Below are 12,489 nucleotides of genomic sequence, written 5' to 3'. Positions count from 1 at the left end.
TTTTGCCCAAATAGTTCGATTTTGGTTTCATCTGACCAGAGCACCTTCTTCCACATGTTTGGTGTCTCCAGGTGGCTTGTGGCAAACTTTGAATGACACTTTTTATGGATATCTTTGAGAAATGGCTTTCTTCTTGCCACTCTTCCATAAAGGCCAGATTTGTGCAGTGTACGACTGATTGTTGTCCTATTGACAAACTCTCCCACCTCAGCTGTAGATCTCGGCAGGTCATCCAGAGTGATCATGGGCCTCTTGGCTGCATCTCTGATCAGTCTTCTCTTTGTTTGAGATGAAAGTTTGGATGGACGGCCGGGTCTTGGTAGATTTGCAGTGGTATGATACTCCTTCCATTTCAATATGATTGCTTGCACAGTGCTTCTTGAGATGTTTAAAGTTGTGGAAATCTTTTTGTAACCAAATCCAGCTTTAAACTTCTCCACAACAGTATCACGGACCTGCCTGTTGTGTTCCTTGGTCTTCATGATGCTCTCTGCGCTTTATACAGAACCCTGAGACTATCACAGAGCAAGTGCATTTATACGGAGACTAGATTACCCACAGGTGGCTTATATTTATCATCAGTCATTTAGGACAACATTGGATCATTCAGAGATCCTCAATGAACTTCTGGGGTGAGTTTACTGCACTGAAATTAAAGGGGATGAATAAATATTGCACACCCCAATTTTCAGTTTGTTTTTTTTCCAAAAAGTTAAAAATAAGCAATAAATATCATTCAACTTCACAATTGTGTCCCACTTGTTGTTGATTCTTCATCATAAAATGTAATTTTTTTATCTTTATGTTTGAAGCCTGAAATGTGGAAAAAGGTTGAAAAATTCAAGGGGGCCAAATACCTTCGCAAGGCACTGTATATACATCACAGGAGGGACTGGAGGCATATACACATCACAGGAGGGGCTGGGGCTTGGACAGTACTGGTGGTGGCACGGACAACACTAGAGGGGCAGAAACAGGACTGGAGACATGAACAGGACTGAGGGAGCATAGACAGCACTGGGAGGGTGGCACACAGCAGAGAGGCGAGGAGGCTCACAGCAGCCGGGAGGCCGGGAGGCCCACTACAGCCGGGAGGCCGGGAGGCCCACTACAGCCGGTAGGCCCACTACAGCCGGGAGGCCCACTATAGCCGGGAGGCCCACTATAGCCGGGAGGCCCACTATAGCCGGGAGGCCCACTACAGCCGGGAGGCCCACTACAGCCGGGAGGCCCACTACAGCCGGGAGGCCCACTACAGCCGGGAGGCCCACTACAGCCGGGAGGCCCACTACAGCCGGGAGGCCCACTACAGCCGGGAGGCTCACTACAGCCGGGAGGCCGGGAGGCTCACTACAGCCGGGAGGCTCACTACAGCCGGGAGGCTCACTACAGCCGGGAGGCCGGGAGGCTCACAGCAGAGAGGCCGGGAGGCTCACAGCAGAGAGGCCGGGAGGCTCACAGCAGAGAGGCCGGGAGGCTCACAGCAGAGAGGCTAGGAGACCACAGGCCAGAGGTTCCCCACCCCTGATCTAGCTGAAGCAAGACAGGGGCTGGGGTCGGCGGGCGGCCACGGGCAGAGATCAGCGCCACCCCCCCCCCTTCAGCAGAGATCAGCGCCGCCACCCCTACTCCCCCCCCTTCAGCAGAGATCAGCGCGGGCCCCGGGCGGAGATCAGCGTCCTCCCCCGGCAGAGATCAGTGTCCTTCCCCGGCAGAGATCAGCAAATCTTCAGCTCACAGCGCTTACCTGTCCCGCTGGCTGCCGTGTCCTCGCCACCTCCTCAGCCGCTGTTGCAGGAGTGCAATGAAGTCTCAGAGTGATGACCTCACCTCCTGCTGCACGGCCCAGCGATGACGCGCCCTGCTCTGCTCCACTGACCCTGCCTCCACTACAACACATGGCTAATTTGCATGCTCCGCCCCTTCACATGCAAATTAGTCATGTCTGGTAGTGAAGCGACACTGCGGAACCCCTCTGCTGCTGCTGCTGCGACTGGGGCCTGGTGAAGAGAAGGGGCCCGTCCTGCCTGAGTCTAAAGATAAGTATTTACCCCGGGCCTGGCCGGGCCCCCTCTCTTCACCGGGCCCCCTACACCAGGCACAGTAGTAATGCCCTGATGGCGGCCCTGACTGTATAGAGGCCAATTAAAAGTGTGGTATTATTCTATTTACTGTTGCTGTGGGTCAGACGTCTAGGAAACGCAGCTATCCGTACAGCAAGGCTCCATACCCACAAGAACAGGGCTTTGCCTTAAAAGGAGCAGAGGTACGCATGTTCGGCATGACCGTCTATGGGATGACAGGAGAAAGCTGAATATGGCCTTTGGCCCTTTTTTTTAAGGTTTCATAGACAATGAGTTGAGCGGAGATCATGCAAGTGGAACTCCATTGCATTCAAGGCAAAGCTCCGCAGAGCCTTATTTTTAAGATTCTGGAGCCCTGTTGTTGGGTTTATATAGTCTAGGCACACAGATTAAAGGCCTCCTTCACATGTATGTGTTTATGTATCCGTTTTTGGGTTTTTTTCACAGATACCACGTGTACCCATTATAATCTATGGTGATCTCCACATGTCCGGTGTTTTCCGGCAGCACGTATGACAAGGGCCAATACAAGTCCATCGATCCGTGAAAAACTCATACAGCACATGTGGATGCGGCCTTATTTTCTTGTGGTGGTCTAGGTGGTTTAATAGCCTGTTTAGACAGGCAGAGCGCATTTCCTAAGCACAATCTATATGGATCATTCTGTGCGCACAAACTGCTCGTTCTCAGCAGCACATGTCCTGGTTACACAGGAAAATGGGCTGTCGAGAATGGGGACTTAAGCCTGCTAAAAAATAATTTCACTTGACCAACAAGCTCACAATAATTTGCCAGTATTAGTTCCAGTTTAGTACACTCAGTGGAACAAGCCACAGTGTTCTATTTCTTGCAGACTCCAAATCAAAAGACACACAGAGATATTGTCTGGACACTTAAGAGGACCACCCACCAGGATTTTCCAATATAAACTAAAGCCAGTGCTATACTGGCGCTATCAGGCTGATTCTATACATACCTTTACTTGTGAGATGGGATGTATAGTTTCTGAAATATAGGCAAGTAATGTTTGTGAAATGCACTTTTACTTGATTGATAGCAGCTGCCGAATATCTAATAGGTGAGTCGGGTTTTGCTAGTGTGACTCCCTGGACTATCCAGGTCGTCCCAGGTAGACACAACAACACTACACACCCCCCTTCCCAGTTAGGTAACAGCAGTCAAACTAAAAGCCTTGTCACCACCCTCCAGGTTTGATGTCCACACCCCCCTGGTGGGTGGAGCCAGGCAGTTAGCTCCACCCACTGAGGAGTTCATAGGCCTGGAGGCAGGAACTGAAAGTCAAGTTCAAGTCAGTGAAGAGAGAGTGGTAGTGACAGTGAAGGAGGGAGGTTGTGTCCAGCAGCAGACCTGTGCTCAGGCCTGCCAAAGACTACTCCGGTGGCTGGGTTGGAGCCCAGTCACCATTGGCAATGAGGCAGACGGTAGTGGCCGCCTGCAGGAGACTGGGAATGCGACCGGTGGAACCGTAACGGACCGGGACAGGATAGTGCCCCGCCAGAACCGAATCGGGGAGCCAACTGGATACCGGAGCACCATGCAGGGTACTCAGACCCCGAACTAGGCTAGAAGCCACCACCATAGTCAAATTAACTGATTGCGGTCTGGACCTCAGAGGTTCATTCCCACCTAAGTCCCGATTGAAGGCAACAGCCCAACCATTCCGGATAAGTTCCACCGCCAAGGGCCAGAGATCCATAGGCCAGCGTCTGCGGGCAAACGGGCTCCTATGACAAATACAAGCCGGGGAGCGGACTACCGGTGCCTAGGCACAGGAGTCAAGATTCACATACAAAGGTGCAGGAGAAAGGCGGACATTACCAACCTAACCTGGGAGAAGCTGCAGCCGGCTGCGGGCCCCGTTCATCACTCCGTTTGGTTTACCAGTGACTCCAGTGTCTTGTGTCAGAGTGAGTACACCAGTGCCATCAGGCACCGCGCTGCACCGCAACCCTACACCCGGGCCTCGGCCCGCTGGACCCCGGGACCAACATCCCCTACCCACGGAGGGGTCAACACCTAGCTGTGCTACTACACCGCTCCCGGGGGCCCCCACACCTTCACCGCAGCGGTGGTGTCTACAATCACCACAACCTGTGGGTGGTGTCAAGAACTATCACCACAAATCTAAACACCCCACATTTCCACGTGTAGCGCCAACTCCCTTGCAGAGCGACGTGACCCCCGGGTCCGTGAGAGGCTCGAGCCACCACCCACAGTGCGAGCACGGATCCGAGCGGCTCGGCTGTCGTAGCCGAGCCCGTGGGGCGGTACACTAGTTATACCTGCCCCTGCCTGCTGCCTGTCCTTCCTCCCCCTGTCTGTTATTACAGGAGAAGTAAGGACAGGGGGGAGGCAGGGCAGGCAGACAGGGGCGGGAATAACTAGCAAAAACCGACCCACCTATAAAGATAGTCTATAGCACCTATCAATCAAATAACAGTGCATTTCACAAACTTTACTTGCCTATATTTCAGGAACTGTACATCAGATCTCACAACTAAAGGAATGTATAGAATCAGCATGATAGCCCCAGTATAGCACTAGATTTAGTTTATATCTGAAAATCCTGGTGGTTGGTCCTCTTTAAGAGGCACGGAAGCCATATTTCTGATCCATACAACACTGATTTGTTCTACTACTGTGTACACAAGACCTTTTCTAACAACTAGCTTTACCTGTATTGCTTACTGCATTGATTTAAGGATAATTACATACATTGTGGTAAAAATTAAGCACCCTACTGCCTTCTGTGGCATTCCTTCGTCTGGCACAGAAAAGACGATGACCTGAAATGTGAGGGACTGCTACAGCTTCTATCCAATGCAAAAGGTAGTTTGTCACAAGTGAAAGCAGCACAGTCAAATACACTATTGTGGATGATGAAGACTTAATGATCATTAAAGTGCAGTCTCAGCAGGTCTCAAATAGGAGTGACACAGCTTGAAACCCAGCCTTTTCCATTAACAATGTCTATGCCGCTTTGTTTTATCAGCCAAGGTAAATGAAGAGGAAAAACATGAACCCAAGTAGTAGTGCGTAGTTTTCATCGATGGGTTTATTTCTGGTAATGGCCAAGTGAACAACATGAAAAGATATCGGCGATTTTGAGCATTTTTAATACTGCATCTGAAATACAGAACATTAAAGACTTATTCCCATCTCCAAGATCTTATCCCAATATGTACTAGGTGTAATAGTAATAATAATAATAATATTAGCAAATACCTCTAATTAGAAATGTAGTATAGTTCTCCTGACATAGCCATGTCTCTTACCTCATGCGCGGGGCATTGCAGCTTCGGTATCCATCGTTACAACAACGCATATGGTCACAGTTAGTTGCTTGTGGTAACAACCATGGATAGCTAAGGTCCTGCAATGCCCTGAACATGAGGCAAGTGAAATAGTGAAGAGATCTATACTACATTTCTAATTGGAAGTTTTTGTTAATATTATTATTACACCTACTAGATATTGGGATAGGATCTTGGAGAAGTGATTAACCCTTTAAATTAGCCACACCAAAAGGTTAGAGCTCCAAGGTGTTAACAGATCTGGTCACAAGTAGCCGTTTGGGTTGACTTTGAATCAATGAGTATCAATCGCCAGCTTTGCATGTACAGTACAGACCAAAGGTTTGGACACACCTTCTCATTCAAAGAGTTTTCTTTATTTTCATGACTGTGAAAATTTGTAGATTCACATTGAAGGCATCAAAACTATGAATTACCACATATGGAATGAAATACTTAAAGTGTGAAACAACTGAGAATGTCTTATATTCTAGGTTCTTCAAAGTAGCCACCTTTTGCTTTGATTACTGCTTTGCACACTCTTGGCATTCTCTTGATGAGCTTCAAGAGGTAGTCACCGGAAATAGTTTTCATTTCACAGGTGCGCCCTGTCAGGTTTAATAAGTGGGATTTCTTTCCTTATAAATGGGGTTGGCACCATCAGTTGTGCTGTGCAGAAGTCTGGTGGATACACGGCTGATAGTCCTACTGAATAGACTGTTAGCTGCTTTTTTCTTGCCATAATACAAATTCTAAGTAAAGAAAAATGAGTGGCCATCATTACTTTAAGAAATGAAGGTCAGTCAGTCCGAAAAATTGGGAAAACTTTGAAAGTGTCCCCAAGTGCAGTGTCAAAAACCATCAAACACTTAAAAAAAAACTGGCTCACATGAGGACCGCTCCAGGAAACGAAGACCAAGAGTCACCTCTGCTGCGGAGGATAAGTTTATCCGAGTCACCAGCCTCAGAATTTGCAGGTTAACAGCAGCTCAGATTAGAGACCAGGTCAATGCCACACAGAGTTCTAGCAGCAGACACATCTCTAGAACAACTGTTAAGAGGAGACTTTTTGCAGCGGGCCTTCATGGTAAAACAGCTACTAGGAAACCACTGCTAAGGACAGGCAACAAGCAGAAGAGACTTGTTTGGGCTAAAGAACACAAGGAATGGACATTAGACCAGTGGAAATCTGTGCTTTGGTCTGATGAGTACAAATTTGAAATCTTTGGATCCAACCAACGTGTGTTTGTGCGACGCAGAAAAGGTGAACGGATGGACTCTACATGCCTGGTTCCCACTGTGAAGCATGGAGGAGGAGGTGTGACGGTGTGGGGGTGCTTTGCTGGTGACACTGTTGGGGATTTATTCAAAATTGAAGGCTACCACCGCATCTTGCAGCGGCATGCTATTCCATCCGGTTTGCGTTTAGTTGGACAATCATTTATTTTTCAACAGGACAATCACCCCAAACACACTTCCAGGCTGTGTAAGGGCTATTTGACTAATAAGGAGAGTGATGGGGTTCTACGCCAGATGACCTGACCTCCATAGTCACCAGACCTGAACCCAATCGAGATGGTTTGGGGTGAGCTGGACTGCTGAGTGAAGGCAAAAGGGCCAACAAGTGCTAAGCATCTCTGGGAACTCCTTCAAGACTGTTGGAAGACCATTTACGGGGACTACCTCTTGAAGCTCATCAAGAGAATTCCAAGAGTGTGCAAAGCAGTAATCAAAGCAAAAGGTGGCTACTTTGAAGAACCTAGAATATTAGACATATTTTCAGTTGTTTCACACTTTTTTTAAGTATTTCATTCCACATGTGTTAATTCATAGTTTTGATGCCTTCAATGTGAATCTACAATTTTCAGAGTCATGAAAATAAAGAAAACTCTTTGAATGAGAAGGTGTGTCCAAACACTTGTTCTGCACTGTACATTGGAGCAATTTATTAAAAAAGCAAAACTTTAGTTAATGGTGCTGTTTTATATTCACGAAAGCAGAGCCAGAGTTGACAACAACAGAATCCATATTAAAAACCATTGAGAAGCAAAACAAAAACTGAGATGTGTGGGACATAAGGGCTATGGACCATAAGTGGCATGGCCACACATGGACCATGGAGACAGACAAATTTCAATTCTAGATAAGAGTTGTACAGTGATCGAGCTCCATTCATTGTCTATGTATGGGACTGCAGTAATATGATGTCCATAAAAGTCTCAGGGGCCATATAGTATCTCTAAATACATATAAAGTTGTCTGTAGTCTAAACTACAGGAATTTCTTTCATGAATAAGATATTTCTGTACTAAGGTGTCATACAGCAGCACACAGGGTCTTCATGTGCCATCATACAGGTTGTGAAGTGTGCAAGACCTTAAACAGGGTATTCCGAGATGCAAGCTGGAAATAGAATTTTAGCATTCAGGAAAGCAGTGAAAGCACTTCTGTGCCAGGTCCCCTATCACTCTGGGATCCACGCCGTGTCATCGCCTGATGGTATATAGACCTCAGCCAGTAACCAATCCCACCTCCTGCCTCCACATGAACATATATACCTGGATATAAGGAACTTTTCATTGGAGGCTTACACATTTTATTTACCCAGGAACTCTGGCCATCATTTCAAAATATCATCTGGCACATACAAGTCCTCAGTGTGAATGCAAAAATGGCAAAGTCTTGATAACACAAGTCAGTGGAATCATTATCACACTAACAGTAAGTGTAATATTGCTAACAAGCAGTTGCAGAAAAAAAAAAATATATATATGGGGCTGACTTCTATACAGAAAACTGTGCAGCATAGCCTGCAAGGATTTAGGCTCTATTTAAATTCTATGACGGGAGGTCAGGAAGATCTAATCCGTAACTCTGACAAAGCACTGGATCTTCATTGCCAATAGGCTCCTAATAAAAAATATATATTATATATATATATATATATATATATATATATATATATATATATATATATATATATATATATATATATATATAAAAATTGTGTGGTTTACTTTTTCACTATACATGAAGTAGTTTAGCCTATCATAGTGCAAAAAAAGAAAATAAATGCAAAAATATACATTATATATATATAATGCTCCAAATGTCACACATTTCATTGCTGGAGAGGAGAAACTGGGTTAATGCCATGCTGTTGATGAACGAAAAATACTGTTGATTATTAATAAACTTCTTTTATTTCATAGGTTTACGTGTTTCAGGGATCCAGTCACCTTCTTCAAGACAAGAAAGAAAAAAAAATCAACGATCAATTGTTGATTTTTTTTTTTCTTGTCCTGATGAAGGGGACTGGATGACTGAAACGTGTAGACCTATGAAATAAAAGGATTATTAATAATAAACAGTATTTTCATTCAGCAGTGCGGCATTAACCCCGTTTCTCCTCTCCAGCACTGAGGTTTAACCCACGTGGGGCTGCGGCAGCCATTACTTTATAAGCCTTTATAGGGGTTGTGACAATCACAACCCCAATACGTGAGTGTAATATCGTGCACTTTGCACTTTTATAACCTGATAAGACCCTATTTGCGCTCTTTTTATTCTCAGCTTTAAAGTCACACATTTGGCAAAGGCAAAGTTAATAGGGTTATAAGGACATTTTTTAATGTATTCCTTAATTTTAAGATTGTCTCTCCAGGAAAGGAGACAAACTCTAGCGCCACCTATTGGAAGTAGCAATCCTAAAAGTCAAAATTGGCCTTTTAAAATGCCTTTTCATATGACCTAGGATATCTGCCAGATCAGATTCCCAATTTGCAGACACGGCGTTTCGGGGTGATTGCCCCTCATCAGTGCAAAGTGGGGGTATCTGATCTGGCTCATCAGAAGCTATGTGGGGACAACCGGGGAAGACTATTCTCCTTATAGAGACCTGACAAACCAGTCTGGCTGTCAGTTGTAAGGGGGACGGTTCAATTTTCAGATGAACCGAAGGCCAAAAAACGAGATGTATAAACAGGCCATTTCCCCATTAGCTTTCCTATTGAAGTAAAAGTGGCATAAAAATGCTTCATGGGTGCAACTATAGGTAATGCATGTGCATGGGTCACTGGGAATTTAGACATTTATTTTCAGAGAAAGTTCTGCAAATTGCCCCAGTGTGTATGCGGCTTTTAATCACTATATGAGATTATATACACACACACACACACACACAAACTGAAGTATGACGGATGTGTCTGATGCGTTATCCACAATACATGATATATTACATTAAAAACTGTTCAGGTAGATACAAGGATTCATGGGATGTTAAAAACATGTTCTTACAACACATTTCATAGGTAAGAGCGGAATTGGGATTTCAGGAAACACACAACTGATAATGATCAATTATAACAACCAAAATCTGGGGTAACTAGACCCATGTGCGCACATACAAATCAGCCTGCAATCCACTTCATATCAGGCACACTTCATTAAAAAGGGACTAATCGGCTCATAAAAGTGTGATTTAAAGGGCCAGCATAAAAAAAAAAAACTACTAGTCTTCATGTATAAAACATGCAGGAAAATGTATAGGGACATTCTCAGTAAAGGAGATTAGAGGGCTGGATCACGTACCCAGACTTCCTATCTGCAATCCCATTGAATAACACTACAGCCAGCCTCTCCCCTGTCAGAAATGGTAGCTTACAAACAATAGATTGCATATATCTGCCAAACAAGTGGACATTAGGTGGCCGGTGCATCTTTAGGAGCAGTGCAGGACTGTCAGCTCCGGGCTGTCGGGGGTTAATGAGGCTATAACAATGCCGGCCAGTGACATGATGATGTGTGTGCTTTGTAGGAAGGGAAGCAGCTCTGCAGAGCCGCAGACAACAGCTCATCTCTGCACAATTGGCCCAATGATGTCTGAATTCTCCTCCATCGGAGCAGATATTGCACTGCCCTGGCTAATTATCCTGAGTGATAATTACAAATGCAGCTCTTCAGCTGTAACCTCTAATTCACATTTCTTCCCAAGCAAGGAAAAAAAAAAAAAAAAAAAAGATTCCTCAGAGTCTTGAGGAAAGGTCATGTGCCTTGTGCGGTGTGGATATTAGATATTATTAGACAGGGTTCCCTCATCTGCTTCCAAACTATGAGACCGGTAGAGCAGCACCTGCCACATATACAACTGCAGCAAAATCACAAGAGGAGCCCAGCAGCCACATACCCGGGCACAAGGGGTTAACAGGAATGGGGATATATGCCATGGGAGAAAGTTTGGGGGGGTCATGCACCGCTAGGAAACAGTATAATAAATAATCCTTGCTATATTTGTAAACATTCCACAGAATATTGCAATAACTACTGAAGTATAAACAATGTAACAAAAGGAGGGATGAAGACACCCTGCAGCCCAAAGCTTGGGTCAGACTTGTCTCCCAGTGAAGTGTATGCAGTGCACATTATGTGCCAAGTCTGGGGGGACATCGATTACACTTAAGGGGACACATGCTGGATACAATGGCTGCAGAGCCTGGACCATGCAATAGGAATCATCGTACTTACAGTGCGGAGGAATTGAATCTCATCCTCCACTTCGCCCCCTTCAGCCATGGCTCTTGAGGAGTCAGCTGTGCTAAGACTCTGCTCGCCTCCACTGAGGGCTCGGCGTGCTGTGCAGCTCTGCTCCCAGCAATATTAGCATACAGCTAATCCACAGCCATATAGGGAGCAGCAGAGCTGCCGTGCACTAACTCTGCTGCACTGCAGACTGTCAGCCCCCTCACTGCCAGCAGCACCATCACACTCACAGACATCACCACACTGATCATATATCACAGGCTGCCTATATGGATCTGCATGCATGGAAATCCTCCTCTATACATTTATCTACCAGTATGGAAGCTTACACTCAATGTTTACAAAATAGCTTTTCTATTGATTTTGCAAAATAATCAGATTGTCTGCCTATCCATTCTACTATTTTAAATGATCTTCTTTTTCTCAGGTCCCTGTGTGATTCCTGCTACATTGCAGACACAAATACATAATAATGCAGCTATTAAATCATTTATTGTTACAGTATTCTTGAAATGAACATTTGCGAGTTGCAAATGTTGTGTAGCGTCTGTCTGTGAAATCATGACTTTCCGCTCTGCAGAGCTGTGATGCACTGCGATATGCTGTAATATTTTTATTAACGCTTTCTCATTGGATTGGCTCTGAGAATACATATAAGCAATGCTCTGAATGCGGGTCACATCTGAATGCAAAGCTTTGGCCATGGCTCCTTTCTTAATGAGATCTATGACAGGTTTCTAAGGCTAGAGACTGCTGAGCTTAGGACAAAAAACAATCAGTTTAGTATCAAGAGATGCAATCTTTGCAGCTGCAGTTTTTTTTGTAACCCTACACATAGTCTGGTCTTATTACATGATAACGAAATCCGAAAGAAACCCCAGTGTCAATGACTTATTAGGAAACCTTATTAGACATGATAGTGACAGTAAGAATCTGTACACAAGTTTAGTTACAATGTTAGAGGGTTTTTCTCATCTTAAAGTTACCATCTATACATGGGATCGATAACTTGATAATTCATAGGGGTCTGACAGCTAGGACCCCCACCAGTCCCAAGACTGGGTCTTTGAACTGCCTTGTCTGAATAGAGTGGTCTCCACACTACCCTATCCTTTTTTCATGGGACTGGGGTAGATGGTAGAGTAAAGGCGGCGTTACACGCTACGATTTATCTGACAATATGTCGTCGGGGGTCACGGATTCCGTGACGCACATCCGGCATCGTTAGTGACGTCGTTGCGTGTGACACCTACAAGTGACTCCAAACGATCGCAAATAGGTTGAAAATCGTTGATCGTTGACACGTCGTTAAGTTTCAAAATATTGTTTTTCGTTTGGATCACAGCAGACATATTGGTACATTTAACACCCTGCCAACGACGAACAAGATCCAAACAACCGCCTTGGTCAAACAATATATCGCTGATCGCTGTTGCTTCGTTGGTGAGATGTGTACGTGTGACCGCTACAAAACGACCTATGACCGATCTCGGCAAATCGTAACAACGATCTGGGCGTGTCACATAGTTTCAGAGGTCGTCAGATAAATCGTA

The 12,489-nt window shown here is 45.2% G+C and overlaps 1 protein-coding gene across 9 annotated transcripts in view; it reads right to left on the bottom strand.

Annotated features, from left to right (window-relative positions):
- Positions 1-11,074, bottom strand: part of LOC142258359 (ryanodine receptor 3) — an 847,167-nt gene extending 836,093 nt beyond the window's left edge. For 7 of the 9 annotated variants that reach the window (XM_075330935.1, XM_075330937.1, XM_075330938.1 and 4 more), the window contains exon 1: positions 10,922-11,073. In XM_075330935.1, coding sequence (XP_075187050.1) covers positions 10,922-10,969 — 48 coding nt within the window. In that variant the 5' untranslated portion in view covers positions 10,970-11,073. Of the gene's footprint in view, positions 1-10,921 lie in introns of all 9 variants that reach the window. The other 2 variants (XM_075330934.1, XM_075330936.1) reach the window with 1 other exon arrangement.
- Positions 11,075-12,489: the final 1,415 nt, after the last annotated feature.

Source organism: Anomaloglossus baeobatrachus, chromosome 12, assembly GCF_048569485.1.
Source record: "Anomaloglossus baeobatrachus isolate aAnoBae1 chromosome 12, aAnoBae1.hap1, whole genome shotgun sequence".
NCBI lineage: Eukaryota > Metazoa > Chordata > Amphibia > Anura > Aromobatidae > Anomaloglossus > Anomaloglossus baeobatrachus.
This window is presented reverse-complemented; position numbering and strand designations above follow the sequence as displayed.